Raw genomic sequence first — 23,241 nt, 5'->3', positions numbered from 1 at the left:
CGGACGAGCTGTGTGCCTCAAGAAGATGCAGGCATCACACAAAAGGCTCGCGGTTGAAATCTTCACGCATTTTCTTCAAAATTGAGATCATACGCAAAGATTACATTTAGTTTTACATAGTACTGTATGTCTCACGAAGGTATTTAAACCTTTGAACAGAATCAAAATGATAAATGATCAATAGACCCATGTCTAGTATATATATACCATTATTTTAACCTTTTACCATTATTATATTTGTTAGCCTAAAAAGATAAAAACTTTTGTTCACAATCCATTTTGCACCAAAATGAACTTAACTCATAGGATTTAGCTTGTTTAAACAAATACGAATTGTACGATTATTGCTCATTTTAGAAAAATGTGGATTTCACTAATTTTGAGATTAACAATAAAAATAATCAAATATAAATGGTTTTGTATTGGGACTGGATTTAACTTGGTTTCAACAAAACAAATCTTGAAAATACTATTATTCAAGTGGATATAGCTTAATTTGAACCAAAATCAGTGTCACTATGTGTAATGGAACCTAAAGAACACGTTTCTGTATTTAGTACAAAATGTGTTAAAATGGATATAACGTATTTTGCATTGTCACTCTTGAAACGTGGTTTTCAGTTCAAATTATTACGAGTATCTTTGGCCGTGTTAACTCATTAGGAAAATGATTAATATAATAAAGATTTATTCCACGTCACGAAGGGTCACTTTGTCGTTTTAGTTTGTCATATATACATAGTTAAATAAGTATAGTGATGATGTTGATAGTGTTGTGGAAACATCACTATTGGACAAATTTTTTTCATATGAAGGTGCACGAACGAGCTTCTGCCCGCCTGTTGTGATCACTTACAGAGGATAGAAACATGACGATAAAAACACGGTGTACTTTACTTTTTCATGTTTGTTAACTGTACATTTTAAGATTTATAAGGTCAATAAACTTCAATTTTTTAAACGAGTTTTGTCACCAAATAAAATTTTTAGAACTCCTATGATTTTGTTTGACTTATTTGTTAACTACTTACTGAAAAATGGTATGATATGATTGCATATGATGAATTATTTTAATAAGTATCTCATTACAGTAAAGAATATTGTTTCTTGAATAATTTGTTTGTTCATTGTTTTTCTTACTGCCCATTATCGTTACTTATAAGACAAAAATAACCTATCTTTACCATTCCGATGTAGAGTTAGACTTGTACCAACTTAAACCCTCTAGATAAACGCGTTTGAAAGTTATTGAACACCCAAAAACACAGACGGAAATCATATTTCGTCATCAAGTAGAGGCTTCGATAAACGCTCAGCCAATTACGGTTCTATTGGTGCAACTATAGGTGCAATATTCTTTAATTGTGTCGTAGATGTAAACATTAATTAGAGTGACAATATGTAACAAAAATTAAATATTATTTGACGATATTTTAATCTGACAGTGGTGAAAGATGAAGGCATTTTACTAACTTTTTTTAATTTTAGGGTTTGGAATTTTTAACAGTGATTTGCAGATTTGGTATAGTAAGACAAATCATTATATATATATATATATATATATATATATATATATATATATATATATATATAAAACTTGGGTACAATTGCGTAAATGCCCATTTGTAAACATAATGTAGACTTCGTGGTATAAACGTCATTTAATATTTCTAAAAGGGATTCATAAAGAGTAATAAAATAGTACACCAACAAACTAACAAAATTAACATAAATAAATTGTAATTTACACAAATAAATAAACAGAATTTGTTTTACATGTGATTGACAGCTAAGAGGAACAGCTATCATAGAAAGATTTATAAAGTAGATAATAATAATTTAGAAAAAAAATAGTACATAAATTCATCTTTTATTCAGACCAAAGGAGACTTTTGATTTTAATACTAGCTGATGTACCTGTTCTGAATTTTCTAAGTAATGTTTTTCCATCTTCGGGTACCTACTTTGCAAATTTTGTGAATATTTCAAAATTGTGTTGATGATCTAATGCGTGTTGGGAAACGAACTCTCTGTTCATTATAGTTCATCTGTTCTAGTTGGTATGCCAGTAAACTATGCCATTGAAGCGTAAATGCGTAAACCTCTTCGTTGGATACACTATATATATATGGAAAATATCTTAACGTTTTTATAAAATATTAAAATTCGAATAAATACGCGATCTAAAATATACAAGCTAATAATTTTTATTGTACTGATATTTTTTCACAACTGATATATTTTAAGTAGATTAATCTACTATTTTGTAATCTGGAAATATTTGTCAAATAGCATTTTTCCTATCTGCAGTGTTTTATGTTGTAATATGTGACACTTACTTAATTAATGAGATGTGGGAAATTTGTTTTCTTTGTGATGTGTTGGCGGCCCTGAGTGTGTCCACCAGAAGTCATCTGTGTTTAGTTGCACCTCCGGCCGCGTCGCGTCGGTAGTGGAAGTTTAAGACGTCCGTCCTATCGTAGCCGCGAATGCCTTGACGTTCAAAATATTACGTTCGTGTTATTTTGCTCTGCTGAGAAGCGGCCCGTAATCCCTGAGTTTGGTGAGACTTAATCACTATTATAGTTCGGTAATAAAAATAGCACAATTCCCAATGTGTAGAGCTAAATATTCTTTCAACTTACGGTTAGTGAAATAGAACCTAAATTGATTATTGAGGATTACGTCCTATTTGATTACTACAACTTGAAAGGCTTTATTTTAACCTTCGGAACTTTATAATGGCGTTTACTACAAGTAATGAAGGAATTATTCATTACATTCCTCTTCTGTAGATTTTATAGAAAACTGTCAATGCACAGTCAATTGACAACACGTGCATCTTTTGATAAGCTTTAATATTTTGATACTAAAATATATAAAGATATTCTTCATTAAGCCATTTCCATAGTAGGGACACTAGGTAAACATTTTATGTAATATTTTTCTTTTTGTAAAAATCAATATAAACCGAAATCAAATAATATCTTATGTGCAATCAAAATAAAATATAAAACGTATTATTTCACACTCAAATATATGAAATAATTATGGCCATATTTCATTTTTTGTAAAACTAATTATTGATTGAAAATTATGAATTAATGTTCAATCAATTGAGAGAGGTAATTTTAGTTTCACGTTATTATTATGATTCATTCTCACCGGCAAAGTCGTATCATTTTTCTATTAACTATATCACTTATTTTATGGCTTAAAATTCTAGTGTAACGGTTTAAAAAATGTTAGTTTTTATCAATGAAACTAGGCTTAAAAAGTTACAAAGCTATTTTATTGGGAATCGTGCAATTTTTCTGTAGTAATACTTGCAGTAAAGCTGTAATCAATGTTGTCAATGTTTTAAGTATTAATACTTCAGAATTAAACGTTTATTTTGAGGCAACACGTGAGCAACCTGTACTCTGAGTATTACCGTCAGAATACTTGTTCTGTGTTGTAAGTGTTTTTAATACTACGATTTTAGGATATAAATATGAAATTTCAATACATATTTTTAGCATTATACTAGATTGGAATATTAAGTTATATATAGTCTTAAGTTATGATTTATTATATTTACTGTTATATTTACAATCTCTGTCGCCACCTTTCCAGATTTTAATGAGTGTGTATTAAATATCGTATTTATGTTATCAACTACAGTGTTGTTTTATCTTTCGTAGTTTTTACAGATTCGATGTCATAAAGTGACAGCATATTTTACCTTAATAGTTTTTTTCTATCAGTTGCAACCTCCAACGTATGACGACGTATGAAGAATCTATTTGAAGGGCAATATGGATGGAATACGAGCATTTCGAGTGTAATGGTCAATGACAGGCAAATGGTATCACTATACAGATCAACTCTTTCTTAATGAGTATCGTTAATCAACAGCTCAATAACTAAGGGATTTCTGCAATTGTACGTGGATTCCGAACCAATGTCATGGCCGAGTGCTGATATACGACGACCTTGACACCTGTACGATGAATGTGTCATCTAAAGAGTTAGTGCGACATTACGTGACATGTAAATCCTGATTCCATGTAACTCATCCTGGCCTCATACAACCCTCATAATCCCAAGTAGCCAAGTAGCTAGCCAGCACCAGGTACTTTAGCATCGACAAGGCTTTTAGCACAGCTAGTATTAACTATTAGAATGTCATATTGTATCAACTGGATTTCAACCAACAACGAGTACATAGTATGAATGCTAGCCAGTATTGATAAATTCACACAACTCATAAAATGACACTTACTGCGTGTGTAAAGTTTCTAAATCCTAGATATTGATTATGATTGATTAAAACTTTATAATATGGACGAATACATAGATTGTATATGAATAATCTAATTAGTTTTTAGCATATGAGAAGTGAGTAGGGCTAAAAATATGTGTAACAAAATACAATATCTCCACTAAACACGCATTAATATTAGCTCTTTATATCCATAAAATAGTTTTTGTCATTTATTAATAAGTTCTAGGTACAAAATAGTATTGTTCATTAAATATCAAGTAAAAAATAACTACAGTAGCCAAAGATAAACTAGATTTCTTCCAGTTCTTTACAGTCATTTACAAGTTAACCTGCGTTCATAAATAATCAAGTTTTTCTACCGACTCTGTATAGACAATAGATACTAGACATATCTATCTACCTCTTGCATTGTCTGCATAAGTAGAAGAATTTATAATAGAAAAATCTTACCACCATTCAAGATTTATAGTTGGTCAGCAAGTGTTCAGCCCAAGCCATCACTAGTCAGTGATATTTAGTTGTAAGACTAATGTATTAATTCTGGTACATATGTTTCTTTTGTGTTTTTTCTATAATTTTCGCATGTCCCACTTTCATACTTCCGTTCTAACAATCGACTTAGCACCTTGTCTCGTCTTTGAAGGAGTGAAGCCAAGAACTGTTCAACTGTTTCAGTAATTAGACGCGTACAATTTGTTGTAAAATATATTGATACACTATAAAGTAAGTGCTCTGGATACACACTTTAAACTTTGTAATAGTGTTGATACATATAAAAACAATATATTTGTAAGTAAAATACTGAAGTATGGTTCCTTTTTCCATGTTAGTCTAAATATTTAAAAACATTCCATTTAAAAAATTTACTGTTGTCACGTTCCACAAGAGATAGAAGTTCCTTTTAATTATTATATTCCCTCTCGTCGAAGTATAAAGATAATAAAAAGTTTTCTACGTAAACCACACATTTAGTTACGTTTCATATTATTGTCAATCAAATCTAAATAAACTCGGTTATTAACACGATTCTTCTAATTATGATTTAAGATTTATAACTAGATTTGATTGTGAAAGCAACGCGTTGTATTCTTCTACCTTCCTCAAAAAAAGTGACCATAAAAATTAAAATATTGTTTCTTTATAAAGTTTAGCGAAACTATATTTTGCAAAGGATTTCACGTGTTAATTAAAAATTAGTGTTTAATTTTATATGAAGAAATATACTAAATCATTTTTAACACGACTTAAAAGTCTCTATCAGTCCCAAAAACAAATCAGAAATCTGGACTTTCCTGTTTGAGTAAATAAGATTGAGCTGGCCTGGCGGCCATCTTGGTCTTAGCTTGACAAGAACAATTTCAATTCTCGAACACTATTACACCATTATGAAGTTATGTCAATGCTTTAAAATTATAGTATGTAATTATTAATTATAATTATTCAAACTTTTTAATTTTTTAATATTTGAAATGAAATGAAACATGTCTTTATTTTTATGGCGGAGTTAGCCCTCTCTTCCACTCAACCTCAAAAACATTTGCATTGGTTATACAGATATAAAATCGCACACTCTGTTGTACTTTATAGTTTAAAAATTTCAAAAAATTATAAAACGTAAAAGTAAAACTAAAACTCGTTTGGATTACTTGTTTGAGACACCTTCAATAATCATACTACCAATCATACGGACTGAATAAGTTGTTGAGATTTAATTTAACATTCAATGTTTACAGTCGGCTATCTTAATAAATGAACTGAGGCCTTTTTAACCGTGTTCATAAGGATTGTGTAGAGATAAAATGTGCCAGGTTTTAATTAAATAAATAGTGTACAAGAAACTACAAAAGTCATTTTTACAGATATTTACATTTTAGTTTTTAATCATAAGTTAGTTATGGCACATAATTAGTCATCAATTGAGGCCCCTTTAATATATCCACTCCCGCAAACTGGTTTTATAAGACGGAATTAACTATATAGGCTATAGTCCAAATTTATTTGGTTATTACACTAGTTAACCGATCACAATATAATTGAATTTGGACCATAAATTCGATGTCTAAAACAAATTTACCCTCCACCGTCAGAAAGACTTTCATAACTAATTATTTATTGATTCATGGCTATTAAAAATTAAAGTTAATTATTCAAACTAGAGCGAAAAATTTATAAATGCTCGTTTAAACCAGTTGGTTTTTTTTATTTGAATTAGTAATGTCAAAGTCTCACAGTCCTTAGTTATCAGTAGTAGTAATTTTTTGCAACCATAAAAAGGAATAGATTTTTTGAGACAGTACGAAACAAATGCATTTAAATAGCAACTGTAAAAAATTTAAAACAGGTGTTGGAGTGGAAACGTAAATAAGTTCCTTAAACATTAGAAGAGAGATCTAATGAAATTATCATTATATAGGGGGTGCTCTAATTACTAATGTATAACAAAATTACACGAAAAAGAACACCTCGGAGTCATTGGATGATTTATGTCACTTTCCTTCCCGCATTATTGTCCAACTCGTGAATCAAAAAATGTTTCTTTACTCAGGTGGAAGACAAATTTCAAGGGCTTTTACGGATTTTTTCCATGTCCATACTTAAAGAAAACAAAATATTCATCTTTTACAAACAAAGTATTTATAATCTGGATGATACTGCATTAAAATTTATTTCATTTTTGATTTGTGTCTTTTAAACAATGTAAAGCGAAAGGGTATTAGTGTGTAAATGAATCATTCACAAATTTCCACACATGCAATATTAGACTATAATGTTTTTGCTCTCAAATTACAATGGATACTTTCAGATTAGGTCTGCCATTTTTTAATCTAGGTTTTAACGTGTTGGCTTAGACCTACCGTGTTTGTAAAATATTTTATAAAAGTTTATAATCCGGTAAGAATTATATGACCAAAGACAACCCTAACCTAGCAGGCTCGCTGAAGGCAGTAACCAATTACAAACTTAAACACAAGCAGTGGTAGTTCTGGGTGTAACTGACTTTAGTCGGTCCAGTGGTAGTTTTGTGTTTTCTCTTTTCTCTGTATATGACAATAAATACTAAACTCAACAGTAATACAACATTCAAAAGTGTTGATTAATGTTTGATCTACATTGATCTGAATTGGAAACATCATATTATTATATTTACTTTTATCCAAGTGATTTTAATAATTGTAAAGATGATGTTAATCATACACTGTCATAAAGACCCTCAAAGACAAATAGAAAACACAATGAAATTAACGTTTATCGGATGAATTAGTGGGAATTAATATAATAATTCATTCCCACTAATTAAAAAGTCTACAGTTGAATGTTGTTCAATTCCACCACTAGAAACCACTAAATTAATAGTCTTTTGACAAGTTATTGTTGACAGTTGAAAAGTTACTGAAATACAATATTCAGTTTCTCGGTAGATAACTGGAATTTCTTTTGGAGTAAATTTCATATATGTTGTGAATATAATATGAGAGCTTAAGTATTGTTATGATGTTGTCATGTTCTTGGTTTCCTCCCGCCAGACAGACGTACCGCGGCGCGGCGTGGCCTGGTAAACAGACAATCCTATTTGTCGGGGGACTAAGCCCTACAAGACTCACAGTTGTCAGACTTCCTGTGGGTTTATGTAAATTAGATTTTCCCCCACAAACGCGTTGTTTCCAAAATGGCAGCTGCTCCTCAAGAAGATGACCTGCTTAGACCTCATGTTATTGTTTTGTTTATGGTTTTTTATTGAGTGATCGCTGTTTGGATTCTTTGCCATGGTTTTCTTGCCATGTCTTCAAAATTGTGTTATTGTGCTCCCCTCTCGTATTTGCTCCTCACTTTCTTGTTTTTACATTCTCTCGACTGTTGTAAGTATCTTTTGCCTTATTATTGCTATTTATTGATGTTAGCAAATTTAAGAAATATCTTTATAAACAAATTGAATCTTTCAGAAAAATTGACATTTCTTTAAAGATCGTATTGTGTATTGCTAATTGAAGGATTGCTTGTTAATGTAGAAAATTATGAAATGACAACTTTTGCTGTTCATCGGGTACTGATATGAAATTTTTTTTAAGTTGCACTATTGCACTAAATTTTACTATGGATTATTATCTTAGTACAAAATACCTAAGATGAAAGAATATTTTGTATTAGCTCTATTTTAATAGATTGAAAAATATTACCTATAAAATGGGTTAAAAACCATTCCCATAGTAGAAAAAGTTAAGTAATTCAATTATTATTTTCATGTTCATATACAGTAGTATCCTGAATGTACATTAAAAATTCGATTTAAATTAACTAGTTTTTCTAAATTTGTTGCTTTATAAATTTAAAGTCATCCATTATTTTATTCTCCTATGGAGAATACTTTGACAACATCATACTTTAACTTTATGATTCTCAAAAACTCAGTTTAATATTGTTGTTATTAAAAACTCAAAAGTTGTCTTCAATATTGTTATTTAAAATTACAGCATATTTTCGATTTCAAGCAATTCTTAAATTGAAAGCTATGAAAGCATTTAATTAAAACAATTTGTTATTATAAAATTACCACAACATATACTAAAGTCTATTTAAAATTATATTCAACATCAGTTGCTAGGAAAGGTTAAGTGTAAAAGGTATTTACACTGTCAATCATGCTTATATACCATGTGTTGTTGATTTGCTTATTCTTTAAGAGAGCATTTCTAACTTGTGTGTGTGTGTGTGTGTGCGCGTGTTATTGTGTGCATTTCTGTGTGTGTGCGTGCGCGTGCGTGTGTGTGCTCACTCATCTGGCAAACATTTCAGTACAGCTATTCATTAGTTTTACAATATTCATTAATAGCCTTTTAAATGAAGTCATATTAAAAGTTGTTTTGTTGTTACATTTATCAATATTCACATCTACAGTTATTTTGCCCTGAAATCTAATTTTATTTTAGCAGTAGTAATAAATATATAACTATGCACCAGAACCAATGATTCTTATATATTCCGTACGAAAATTAGAAATCACAAGCCTTACTATTGTTGTAGACCGTTCCAAATATGTCACAGAACTTTAAACCACACAAGTCTCAATATCAGTGCAGTAACATCAACCAGAGTAAATCTTATAAATCTGAACGTACTAGATTAGATACTAATGAAGTAACCTCGGCCGGTGTAAGTCACGGAATCTCACTCGAGCCTCAGTGATATTGATTTGTACTCTCAATCTCTAGATGAATTCCGTAACATTTAACTTTCAACGATCACTCGATCCTGCGGTGTAGTAACCGCAGTTGAAATATTCCCATTACTTTAAATCCATAATTACTGAATGAGAGTGGAATACTCTCACGCACACACGGTTCAGCGAAACTGAACCTATAAGTATTAGTTAGAGTGCAATAATCTCGCGTGAACACGTAACTCAAAGTAGGCAAGGTACAGTAACTCCTCTTTTGACAGTTTGGTAATTAAGACCTTTTAGGGGCCAGTAGGTTAATTATCTCAATCTCGATATGCACTAAAGCATGAAAGCTCACACCCCAGTAGGCAATGTACAGTAACTCCTCTTTGGTCAGATTGATAACTACGAACTTTTAAGGATCAGTGAAATAATTATCTCACTCTCAATGTGTACGGCTAACTTGGAAGTTTAACCCCCAGTAGGCAAGGTACAGTAACTCCACTTTGGTTAATTTTGATACTAAAATCTTTAAGGATCAGTGATTAATTATCTCACTCTCAATGTGTACGGCTAACTTGGAAGTTTAGCCCCCAGTAGGCAAAGTACAGTAACTCCACTTTGGTTAATTTTGATACTAAAATCTTTAAGGATCAGTGATTAATTATCTCACTCTCAATGTGTACGGCTAACGTGGAAGTTTAACCCCCCGTAGGCAAGGTACAGTAACTCCACTTTAGTTAATTTTGATACTAAGATCTTTTAAGGATCAGTGAATTAATTATCCCACTCTTCGTATGTACGACAGCATTGAAAGTTTAACTTTTAGTAGGTAAAGTACAGTAACTTCTATTTTGGTCCGACTGATAATTACGAACTTTAAGGATCAGCAATTTAATAATATCACTCTCGTTGTTTATTGCAAATCTTAAAAGCTTAAACCGCTAGTAAGTAAAGTGCAGTAACTTCTCTATTGGCCCTTCAATAACTACTAACTTATAAGGATCAGTAATTTAACAATCGCGCTCTCGTTGTGTACGTTAAATTTGAAAACCTTAACTCTCAGTAGGCAATGTGCTGTAACTCCTCTATTAGCTCGTCCCATAACCATGAACTTTTAATGATTAGTATTTTAAGGATCTCACTCTCTTGTTTTCCGGTTAACTTGAAGTAAACCTTAGGAGGTAAAGTCTAGTATCCTCTCGCATGATTTTCCCGATGACTATGAACCCTTAAAGTATTAGTAATCTAATTATCTCTTTTCGGATTTCCCGAAAGTAACACTTAGTAGTAGCCTTAACTTTCTGCACATTCTCGGGTAACTACTTAAACGGCGGTTAAATGTTTTGATAGTTTCATAAATTTTAACCACACATATGCAAAGTGTCGTGGTAACTTTGAAACACAGTATAGCAACTCTAATAAATACCATTATAGTTGTACTTCAACTAATGATCTTAGCAACAAACTCATGCTAGTCATTTTGTAATGCTCTCGGACAAAACCTTTAAATCGTGCGTGTCACGCTAGAAATAAACGTAAAAGTCTTATGGTTCACACCACATCGAAAGCTGCTTACACAATCAACCTCTAGAAATATTTCTGCCCGGCTGTGGAGAGCTATATTCTGTTGAGAGATGTTAAACCAGTGAGACCTAATATTTAAAGATTGAATTGTGTAAGTAATATTTCAACGCAGTGTGAACCATGAGACTGAGGTTAGTTATGACTAACAATTTTGAGCTTTGAAGTTTGAACCAGTAACTGATGCAGACGACTTCGCCAGGAAGTGTGAGTGAGGCGTGCACGCATACGTCCTCGCGGTACCTCTGTCACCTCAACCGTAATTTTGAACTTTTAAATTGAGGTTTATTATTAAAGTGAAAAATAAAGATATTAATTTTTCATTTTCAAGATATCAACGTCATTTCAAGATATCATTTCAAAGATATCAACGTTCATTTTGTAACCGTACGCCTTTATCCCTGTCAGTCGATAGTGTATAGCAGTAAGGCATGTTAGTTGAGATTTAGTGAGGTTTAATAAAAAGAATCTTGAGCGTCACCTTATAGGAACAACTTTAAGCGATGAGTAAACAATTTTCTCAGTTTGGACTTTTTTCCAGACTTTTATAATATGCATCTTGTTATATATCTAATAAATAACAATGATTTATTCTCGTAGAAACCAATAAATATATCAAATATAGTAAAAACATACAGATTTCTATGAATAGTATCAGCAAAATGACACACCCCCATGAATATTCGACCAGAAACAATGTAGTAAAATGGTTTAGAATATAGACTGCTCTTGTAGAGTAAATCTAAATGTCTTTTCACTGCTGTCTGCTCTTAAAAACTAGTCCATGTATAGTTGCCTTACTCTTAGCTCCAGTTCGGTCATCTGCCTCGATAACCACAGACATTGCTCTAAGTCGCTAACGACGTCTTATTATGAAGCGCAATGATGAAAATTGAATACCTGACTATATATTTCAATAATTTCCTTCGCTTATTGTTAGATTTTGTTTATAAGTGCCATAAAAACTAGATTTGTTAATATACGAGTATAAAGGGAAATCGCAATTTTTAGACTCACTAAACCACGAGATTGGACCGATTTAGCTAATTATGGTTTTGAAATATTTATATAAGACTAAGGAAGGTTTAAAGGGTGAGAACAATGGACAAATTTATAGAATATTTAATAGATCTGGAAAATAATTATAATATTCACGACAAGTAATCTAAAGTTAACTGACCGTAGCTGTTGACACTTTCAGCTGAAGTTCACCAAAGTGACAGACATATTTGTTTACATTTAAACTGTATAAAATATTAAATAATTATACAGTGCTCGATCAGCACGTAGTGTTATACAAATTGCTGAAAAAAAGTTACCGTCTAATTTTTATTTTATATTGCACCGGTAACGAATAAACCATCTAATGCATTGAAAATAAAATTTAAAGTGTTCTAAAACCCATCTTGATGGACGAAGCTGTGAATCTTTTATTAAACACGAACGAGTATTTATTAAAACTGGGTTTCTCCCTTAATAATTTTATCGTAGTTAATGGGAAAGAAAAGGGATGGCACACTCTTCCCCTTATATCAGAAACAGAATACAAGCGAGGGAAGTAGATGCATTTTGACTAAGGCAGTCCTTTTAAGTTTACGTATGCATATATTTTCTTGATTGTAGTTTTATATATATATATATATATATATATATATATATATATATATATATATCAAGCGCCATACTTATACCATATATATACTTATAGCGCCAGAAACATCGCAAATCGCAAATAAACTCTTTTAAATCTAAGTTGGATTTCAAAATTAACTTATGTGTTTATTTTCTTGTTAAATGCAACAAGATAAACTCAACTGTGAAACTGTAATCAATTAGAGTGGAAGTGAATTTAATCGGTCTCATTTGACTCTTTAGGACGGCAGTAACTTTTCAGTAATACGTAAAATATATATTTTCTTGATCAGGACGAAACATCAAACTATCACTAGTTTAAAACGGTAGTTTAAAAATCTTAGAAAGTAAACTAAAAGAGCCGAAAGTAGACGAGTTTTAATCGAAGTTGGTTTTGTTGGTATATATTTTCTTGATGGGGACAAAAGTAAAACTCAACAATGACACTTGAAATACCTTAAATAGACAATTAATATAAATACACAATTAGTGGGGGTATGGTGCCGAAAACTTTTTACCAAATTAGGTTTTCGAGACTTATGTATATGTAAAATAATTTGGTAAAAAGGTTTCATTTACGTTTTTAATTTAAGCAATATAATATGATCTATATAATTTTGAATATATTAAAATCTATTTAGAAATTTATATTGTAGTTCGTAAATTTTCTTAATGTATTTAGGAATGTATTTTTTTATATCTTTTTATTCCTTGATAAAGCAAAACTAACACATATTATCAATCGTTGTTCTGGTGCTTAGTTTGAAGTTCATACTGTACATAGTAATTCATGTGAAAGAAATAGGATTTTCCGGAAATTTGCCATCGTTCTGTGATACAAAAAAAAAACAGTAATACTACTACTTTTCTACTACGGAAGAGACCAGATTGCAGATCTCGAAACTTAGTTTTGCTGACTTTTTTATCACTGAACTAAGGCAAATGTTCGGATATGATGTTTCATTTACAATCATTCCATCGTCAAAAACAAACTTCAAATAAAGAAATGGTTCACATGTATTTATCAGTATTAGGACAAAACCTGCCATTATCTGGTCTCAATAGATCAGACTCGTATTGCAGTGCGTTCAGAACAATTCATTATAATACTTAAGAATAGTTAAATGATAATTTTATTGATGGTTTTTGTTTAGACTCAAATACATTTAAAGACTTTGCTTGAGAACCAAATTTTTCAAATAGATTTTCGAATTTGAATTTAATATTGGTAATTTATGTTTCTTTTCTTCCAACGAGTACATACATTTCTCTTAATTTACAATTGAAATTTCACAATTTTTGATATTACAGTAGAAATATATCATTAAAGTATCTAAATTCACACAAAAATAAAAGGAGAGCTTATACGCCAAACGGGATAATATAGTTTTATTTTACTCACTACTTATAGGTACACCATTCTTTACTCATCTGTTGATACATATCATGTACATGTAACTGTAAACATATTTTTATTATTAGCTTTTATACTAGAACACTTTAATAGTTTATTTTATAAATTACGTTAGTGGTTCCAAACGTAGTTACTCATCTCTTTATTCGCTTTAAAAAGATTGATTATTACTTTAATTATTAATCTGTTACACAATACAAGTCGTACTTTAGTTTTATTTTAACTTTATGTGTTTAATAGAATGTAATTATGTACGATTATAATCTCAAAGGCGTTCCTAGAACATATAATTAGAATAATTGTATTGAAATGTTTGCTATACGTTCATTTCCTTAATTCCTCCTTCCCTGTTCCTTTCTGAGCTGGTAAGTATTCAAGTAGGTGTGCATTAAGTTCGTACTTTTAATATTTTTTCAATTTTATTTTTGCTTTGTTATGTTTTGTCTTGCTGCTTCTTACTTTTGAATTGCGCTTGCCTAACCTAACACAGAGAAATTATTTATTTGTAGAAACATTGAATTAATACTTCAGTAGACGTTTTAAAATGTCTATAACTTTAAAATTATTTATCATTTGAAATTGTAATTCAAAGCATACATCATCGAATATAACAATGTTTCTACAAGATGGCTGCCATCAAAGTAGTTGCAAGCTTTGCTCGGATTGGTTTGAGTACTACAATTTAACATTTTAATTAATAACATTGTAAGAAACACTTGTACCAGATTTTAAATATTTGCCACAAAATGTTTTGTTATTATGAGATTATTTGCTATATTTTTTTGTTCTTATCCTGGAGTAAAAATTAGGGGTTATTACTTCGTCCTATATAGCTCAGTCTTTCTTCTCTTTGTATATTTTGAAATATTATGGTGATAACATGTGTCATGGGGCTTCATGTGTTTATTATTACCACTTGAACATAAATTCTGTTTTAATAAAGACAACAAAATTTCATATTAAAGTTTAATTACTGAATAACTTATCATATGATTAATGCGATGTCATTAATTCTTAAATGTATAGTACAGATAAAAAACCGTGGATGTTATTTCACAGTCTTAAAATAAAATTTCAGGAAATATTATTGAGACTGTGCTTTTTGCTCCACGGTTCTGGGTAGCCTGTTAGTGTACATAGCTTTGCAGTGCAGTGCAGTGTCAGGGCAACCGAAGCGGCACAACTAACAACGCATCCTCTGTGACCTCCAGGTTAGTAGTGTAGTTGCATGCAATCTCACAAGGTGGCGGCCGGGCAGGTTCGGTCTTAGTCTGCACAGATTCGCTCCCGCTAACGTAGATTCGCTTCTTCTGGAATGGGTGGACAAGTTAAAAGTTGCTCGCTTCTTATGTTTTGCTGTTATCCTCCGATAGTTCTCACATTCCCCAATATCTCCTTCATCACCTATCATGGAGCGAGTGAGCTAGGTGACTGTTGTAGGAGTATAAATTAAAGTATTAATTTGTGTTGTTTGTTCCACGCGTGCACAGTGGCGACTGCGTCGCCGCAGGACGACGATGACTCTATGGATACGGACGGGTTCCAAGAACAGTTTCTCCTGGAGACTCCGACTCCTGTGGAGGTGGAGCACAGGTTCCGGGGCCCTATCGCACAGCTCGACGATGATTTTGATGAAAAACCCATTTCCCCTCACATAGATAAACCTATTTCCGCGCTTGTTCGCCCCGACCACCTTAAAATCGTACACAAAGTATTTACTTCTCCTGAAGACGAAAAAGGAGTCGCAGACTCCAAAAGAAGGGAACATCCAAAATTGCCGGAGTTGGAAAAGACTGAACGAATCGATCGTTTAATAGGAGGTGTGGGGGGAGCCGATGAGGATGATGAATCTAAATCCAAAAAGGTTTCGGGTCAGAAAAAAGTAGTTGATTGGTTACCGGGTACAATCGATAACGGCAAAAGCACAAAACAAGGTCCGCGACGAGATGATGTCATAGAAATTAAGATTGCTGATGGCGAAAAAAATGTCAAAGTCGCAAGTGGTAAGATAGAGGATGAAAAAGTGAAACATGTAGGAACTAGTCCTGGAAATGGAAATACTGCATTAAGTCCTGTTTCCGCTTTAGATTCAAAAAGTCCCCAACCACCTACATTAGAACTTGTTATTGGCAGAAAGGAAATTCGTACTCGAGAGGCTAGTGCAACCTCTGAAAGTAGGCTAACGCTGTATACTGCACATGATGTTGAAATATCTATAAGATCACAATCTCATATAAGTCTAACAACAAAAAGAAGAGACGCTGGGGGTAAGGAAACTTCGGAGACTGTTGATGTTGATACCGAAATTGTATCAGACGAGAAAGATGCCGTCGGAGAGTATATTATTCCGCCAGAACATACTAAGGAAAGAAAACGAGAGGAAAGTGTTATATTTAGTGGCAAAAAAAGTATCTACACATATGACTCTTACGAGGGGACTTCACCGGTATTTGACAGTCCTGTGACTGATGAAAGTGTATCTCACCACATTACAGATACCGGAATTAGTATAACACGAGGTACAGCAACAGAAACTATTACCAGTACCACAGAACACGTGGACCATGAAATCAAAGGGATTATATCTGATACCGCAGTTGACGTAGAACTTGAAGAACTTGAATTAACTGATGCTGGGTTAAGTCCTATACAACCTGATGATGCAGGCTTACCTTCTTCCGATATTACGTTTATTGAAGAGGAGATGAGTCATACAAAATACTGTGATGTCGGTGTCAGTCCAATAGAATATTTGTCAGAATCCATAGCCCTTTCTCCTTTGCAGGTGGCCACGTGTGAAATAGCTGTTTTAACAGACAATGTTGAAACACGTGACGCTGGTGTTAGTCCGATAATGCTAGAAGAGACAAAGTTTGAGAATGGTTTAATTCAAACTAGACCTAAACACATGATAGAAAATGAGTTTGTCCTAGCTAGGCGTGGTTCTGGTGAAGTAAAAGCTATTGTAAAACTTCTAGAGGAGCAATCTCGAATAGACGACGTCACAGTGTTAAGAGATCAAAAGAAGAAAGAAGAAAAAGATGGCATTGTGATTCAAATAGATCGTAATGACGAGAGTTCGAAACAAATAATAACTCCCAAGAAAGAAGACTACGATAAATCAGCTAAATATAGACAGACGGACAGTAACATTCCATCAGATGACGTTTCTTCAACTACATCACCTGCTCATGTCAAAACTATTGGACCTAAAATCAAACAATTACAAAAAATATTTACTCAGTCCGTCGAAACGGAAACTGACGACGAAATATCTGATATTGATAATCAGATTTGGGAGTTGAGTTATGATGAGTCACATTCCAAGGGAGTTATTGATGTTACAGACGAAGAAACAGCAGACTTTGATGATGAAGGAAAAGACGAAGAACCTCTCCCTCAAGTACACAAAGTTATAGAGAGTATTGAAAAACGAATCGCAACACAATCTTCTTTATCAATTAACGTTAAACGTGCCAAAGAAGTGATTGAATCAAAGACAAAAGAGTTAGAAACTATATCAGTTGGAAATAAACTGACCGAAGTACTCAAAGCTGAGGAAAACATTTTATTGAGACTGGAAAAAGCCACAACATCTAAACTGGACGAGCACATATTCAAGGAACAACATTTGGAAACAGTTCAATCGAAACCGGACCAAAAAGAATTAATTGAAAATGGTTCAAATCTGCAATACAAGCTGTTAGAAATACTCAGTAGTGAAAAAGAAGCTTTATCTGGAATTGACGAAGCCATAACTGTAACTGAAGGAAATATTTCCGTCCCACCTTGTGATATTCTTAAAAGTTCCACTGTAGATAACGTTAGTGAATTAAGTGTTGTAAATATAGTTCATAGAGATGTAATTCGAAATGAAAAAACAGTGCCTCATGATAAAGAAATAAGTGCTGACAATGAAGTGCCTACAAACAAAATAGATCTTGTTCCAGACAATATATTAGTTAATGAGCCTATTATAATACAAGATAATATTGTCCCAGCGGAATCTATTGACTCTAGAGAAGTGAAAGATGTTATGGAAAAAACAACAATTGATAGAAAAAAAATAGAAACTGTAAAAAGTGACAAAAGGAAAGTTATTTTAACTGAAGACTTAAAAAAACTCATTGACGAAGAAAATGAACTTCAAAAAAAACAAACAGAACAAATAAAGAAATTACCGAAATTAGAAAAGAAAATCACTCAATCGCCAGTACTAGAAGAAACCATCGTTCCTAAAAAAATCTCATGGAGAGAAAATGAAAGTCTGGTAAGGTCTTCTGAAAAAGTTACAGAAACTCAAAAACAAGAGGATTTGTCTAAACAAGAAAAGAAAAAGTTAGACTTAGATGACAATCAACTTTTTACAGGTGAATCCAAAAAACTAGCATCTAAAGCAACGGAAATTGACGTAAAAGTCCTCATGTCGGAAGTAAAAGAGTTCACAAGACAAATAAAGGAGGAAGTTAGGGAACTAAAGCCAGATTTAACTCCAACCCCAGATGGTAAAGACATATTTTTACATGATGAACAAAGTAAAACAGACATAGATTTTAAATATCTTTCCACAGATATTGATTTAAATACACTAAATGAATTTAAACAAATAGATACTCAGATGTATTTACCAGCGGGCCCTGAACATAAAGATGATTACGTGGAGATGACGAGTACAACGACAACAAAAATCAAAACTGATAATGTGTCGAAAAAGAAACCTTACAGTGGGCATGCTATTGTTGGTATTGTACATAAAGACACCATGTATGATAAAATAGATCAGGTAGAACGAGTCGATAAGGAAATTACTAAGTTGGAGATTGAGCGAGTAGAAGCAGTAGTAACGGAAATAACAAAAGCAGAGGAAGAGACAGTAGTAGTGGACGATATGGCTAAAGTTACATCAGTCAGTGAAATCGATGAGGTTGAACCAGTCGATGAGAAAATCACAAAGGCAGAGGTTTCAACTGTCTTAGAAGAGAAACCACTTTTACCAGTCGTCAGTGATCATACAGAAACCGTAGTTGAAGACGTTTCAAAAACATCCGAAGTGAGCACGTTAGAAAAGAAACTCATCGTATCAGAAACACCGGAGATAGAGCGCGTTGAACCCGTAGTTACGGAAATAACAAAAGCGGAGGATGAGGTATTATTAGAGGATGATCTGGCTAAAGTGACATCGGTTAGTGAAACCGATCGGGTAGAACCAGTGGATAAGGAAATTGCTAAGGCAGAGGATGGAAGTGTATCTCAAGAGAAAACGGGTTTGCCAGAATCCCCTGCAGAAATAAAACATGTAGATCTTGAGATTGAGAAAATTACAGACACTGATGTCGAGGCTGTGTTGGAAGAGGAACCCTCCGATGATAAAGTTTCTGATCAGGTAGAAACTGTAGCCGAGGACGTTTCAAAAATAGCCGAAGTTATTAAGTTAGAAGAGAAAATCATCACAAAAGACACAACGGAGATTGAGCATGTTAAACCGGTAGTTTCAGAAATAACAAAGGCGGAGGGAGAGACTGTAACAGACGATGATGTGGCTCCAGGAAAAACAGTTACTGTCATCGCTGAAGTAGAACCTATCGATGAGGAAATTACAAAGGCTGAAGTAGATATTATTTTGGAAGGAAAACCGGTCATTGCAGAAACTCCTTTAGAAATAACGCATATTGTAACTGAAGTTAAAGAAATTACAGTGACTCACGATGAGCCTGTGTTGGAAAAAGAACCCTCTGAAACTAAACCTGCTTCTGAAATTACTCATGCACAATTGGTGACTAAAAAAATAATAAAGACGGCCGAAGATACTAAGTTAGAAGATAAACTCATCACAACAGAAACTCAGTTGGAGATTGAGCGAGTAGAAGCCGTAGTAACAGAAATAACAAAAGCAGAGGTAGAGACAGTAGTAGTGGACGATATGGCTAAAGTTACATCAGTCAGTGAAATCGATGAGGTTGAACCAGTCGATAAGGAAATCACAAAGGCAGAGGTTACAACTGTCTTGGAAGAGAAACCGCTTTTACCAGTCGTCAGTGATCATACAGAAACCGTAGTTGAACACGTTACAAAAACATCCGAAGTGAGCACGTTAGAAGAGAAACTCATCGTATCAGAAACACCGGAGATAGAGCGCGTTGAACCCGTAGTTACGGAAATAACAAAAGCGGAGGATGAGGTATTATTAGAGGATGATCTGGCTAAAGTGACATCGGTTAGTGAAACCGATCGGGTAGAACCAGTGGATAAGGAAATTGCTAAGGCAGAGGATGGAAGTGTATCTCGAGAGAAAACGGGTTTGCCAGAATCCCCTGCAGAAATAAAACATGTAGAACTTGAGATTGAGAAAATTACAGACACTGATGGCGAGACTGTGTTGGAAGAGGAACCCTCCGATGATAAAGTTTCTGATCAGGTAGAAACTGTAGCCGAGGACGTTTCAAAAATAGCCGAAGTTATTAAGTTAGAAGAGGAAAATCGTCACAAAAGACACAACGGAGATTGAGCGTGTTACACCGGTAGTTCCAGAAATAACAAAGACGGAGGGAGAGACTGTATCAGACGATGATGTGGCTGCAGTAAAAACAGTTACTGACATCGCTGAAGTAGAACCTATCGATGAGGAAATTACAAAGGCTGAAGTAGATATTATTTTGGAAGGGAAACCGGTCATTGCAGAAACTCCATTAGAAATAACGCATATTGTAACTGAAGTTAAAGAAATTACAGTGACTCACGATGAGCCTGTGTTGGAAAAAGAACCCTCTGAAACTAAACCTGCTTCTGAAATTACTCATGCACAATTGGTGACTGAAAAAATAATAAAGACGGCCGAAGATACTAAGTTAGAAGATAAACTCATCACAACTGAAACTCAGTTGGAGATTGAGCGAGTAGAAGCCGTAGTAACGGAAATAACAAAAGCAGAGGAAGAGACAGTAGTAGTGGACGATGTGGCTAAAGTTACATCAGTCAGTGAAATCGATGAGGTTGAACCAGTCGATGAGGAAATCACAAAGGCAGAGGTTACAACTGTCTTGGAAGAGAAACCGCTTTTACCAGTCGTCAGTGATCATACAGAAACCGTAGTTGAAGACGTTTCAAAAACATCCGATGTGAGCACGTTAGAAGAGAAACTCATCGTATCAGAAACACCGGAGATAGAGCGCGTTGAACCCGTAGTTACGGAAATAACAAAAGCGGAGGATGAGGTATTATTAGAGGATGATCTGGCTAAAGTGACATCGGTTAGTGAAACCGATCGGGTGGAACCAGTGGATAAGGAAATTGCTAAGGCAGAGGATGGAAGTGTATCTCGAGAGAAAACGGGTTTGCCAGAATCCCCTGCAGAAATAAAACATGTAGAACTTGAGATTGAGAAAATTACAGACACTGATGGCGAGACTGTGTTGGAAGAGGAACCCTCCGATGATAAAGTTTCTGATCAGGTAGAAACTGTAGCCGAGGACGTTTCAAAAATAGCCGAAGTTATTAAGTTAGAAGAGAAAATCATCACAAAAGACACAACGGAGATTGAGCGTGTTACACCGGTAGTTCCAGAAATAACAAAGACGGAGGGAGAGACTGTATCAGACGATGATGTGGCTGCAGTAAAAACAGTTACTGACATCGCTGATGTAGAACCTATCGATGAGGAAATTACAAAGGCTGAAGTAGATATTATTTTGGAAGGGAAACCGGTCATTGCAGAAACTCCATTAGAAATAACGCATATTGTAACTGAAGTTAAAGAAATTACAGTGACTCACGATGAGCCTGTGTTGGAAAAAGAACCCTCTGAAACTAAACCTGCTTCTGAAATTACTCATGCACAATTGGTGACTGAAAAAATAATAAAGACGGCCGAAGATACTAAGTTAGAAGATAAACTCATCACAACTGAAACTCAGTTGGAGATTGAGCGAGTAGAAGCCGTAGTAACGGAAATAACAAAAGCAGAGGAAGAGACAGTAGTAGTGGACGATGTGGCTAAAGTTACATCAGTCAGTGAAATCGATGAGGTTGAACCAGTCGATGAGGAAATCACAAAGGCAGAGGTTACAACTGTCTTGGAAGAGAAACCGCTTTTACCAGTCGTCAGTGATCATACAGAAACCGTAGTTGAACACGTTACAAAAACATCCGAAGTGAGCACGTTAGAAGAGAAACTCATCGTATCAGAAACACCGGAGATAGAGCGCGTTGAACCCGTAGTTACGGAAATAACAAAAGCGGAGGATGAGGTATTATTAGAGGATGATCTGGCTAAAGTGACATCGGTTAGTGAAACCGATCGGGTAGAACCAGTGGATAAGGAAATTGCTAAGGCAGAGGATGGAAGTGTATCTCAAGAGAAAACGGGTTTGCCAGAATCCCCTGCAGAAATAAAACATGTAGATCTTGAGATTGAGAAAATTACAGACACTGATGTCGAGGCTGTGTTGGAAGAGGAACCCTCCGATGATAAAGTTTCTGATCAGGTAAGAAAAACTGTAGCCGAGGACGTTTCAAAAATAGCCGAAGTTATTAAGTTAGAAGAGAAAATCATCACAAAAGACACAACGGAGATTGAGCGTGTTACACCGGTTAGTTTCAGAAATAACAAAGACGGAGGGAGAGACTGTATCAGACGATGATGTGGCCTGCAGTAAAAAACAGTTACTGACATCGCTTGATGTAGAACCTATCGATGAGGAAATTACAAAGGCTGAAGTAGATATTATTTTGGAAGGGAAACCGGTCATTGCAGAAACTACCCATTAGAAATAACGCATATTGTAAAATGAAGTTAAAGAAATTACAGTGACTCACGATGAGCCTGTGTTGGAAAAAAAAAAAAAGAACCCTCTGAAAACTAAAACCTGCTTCTGAAATTACTCCATGCCAATTGGTGACTGAAAAAATAATTAAAGACGGCCGAAGATACTAAGTTAGAAGATAAACTCATCACAACTGAAACTCAGTTGGAGATTGAGCGAGTAGAAGCCGTTTAGTAACGGAAATAACAAAAGCAGAGGAGAGACAGTAGTAGTGGACGATGTGGCTAAAGTTACATCAGTCAGTGAAATCGATGAGGTTGAACCAGTCGATGAGGAAATCACAAAGGCAGAGGTTTACAAACTGGTCTTGGAAGAGAAACCGCTTTTACCAGTCGTCAGTGATCATACAGAAACCGTAGTTGAACACGTT

General features: G+C 33.9%; 2 protein-coding genes across 2 annotated transcripts in view; both read left to right on the top strand.

The window, feature by feature from the left end:
• The first annotated feature begins 7,577 nt into the window (after positions 1-7,577).
• Positions 7,578-20,706, top strand: LOC124359186. Its single transcript, XM_046811724.1, has 2 exons — positions 7,578-8,124; positions 15,543-20,706. The coding sequence occupies exons 1-2, from the start codon at positions 8,046-8,048 to the stop codon at positions 20,555-20,557; spliced, it is 5,094 nt and encodes a 1,697-aa protein (XP_046667680.1). The 5' UTR covers positions 7,578-8,045; the 3' UTR covers positions 20,558-20,706.
• Positions 20,707-20,790: 84 nt separating this feature from the next.
• Positions 20,791-23,241, top strand: part of LOC124360992 — an 83,059-nt gene continuing 80,608 nt past the window's right edge. Inside the window, exons 1-2 of the mRNA XM_046815030.1 lie at positions 20,791-20,800; positions 20,890-22,637. Coding sequence (XP_046670986.1) covers positions 20,791-20,800; positions 20,890-22,637 — 1,758 coding nt within the window. The remainder of the gene's footprint in view (positions 20,801-20,889; positions 22,638-23,241) is intronic.

This window comes from Homalodisca vitripennis, chromosome 4 (assembly GCF_021130785.1).
Source record: "Homalodisca vitripennis isolate AUS2020 chromosome 4, UT_GWSS_2.1, whole genome shotgun sequence".
NCBI lineage: Eukaryota > Metazoa > Arthropoda > Insecta > Hemiptera > Cicadellidae > Homalodisca > Homalodisca vitripennis.
Note: the sequence above shows the minus strand (reverse complement) of the source record. Positions and strands in the feature narration are given on the sequence as shown.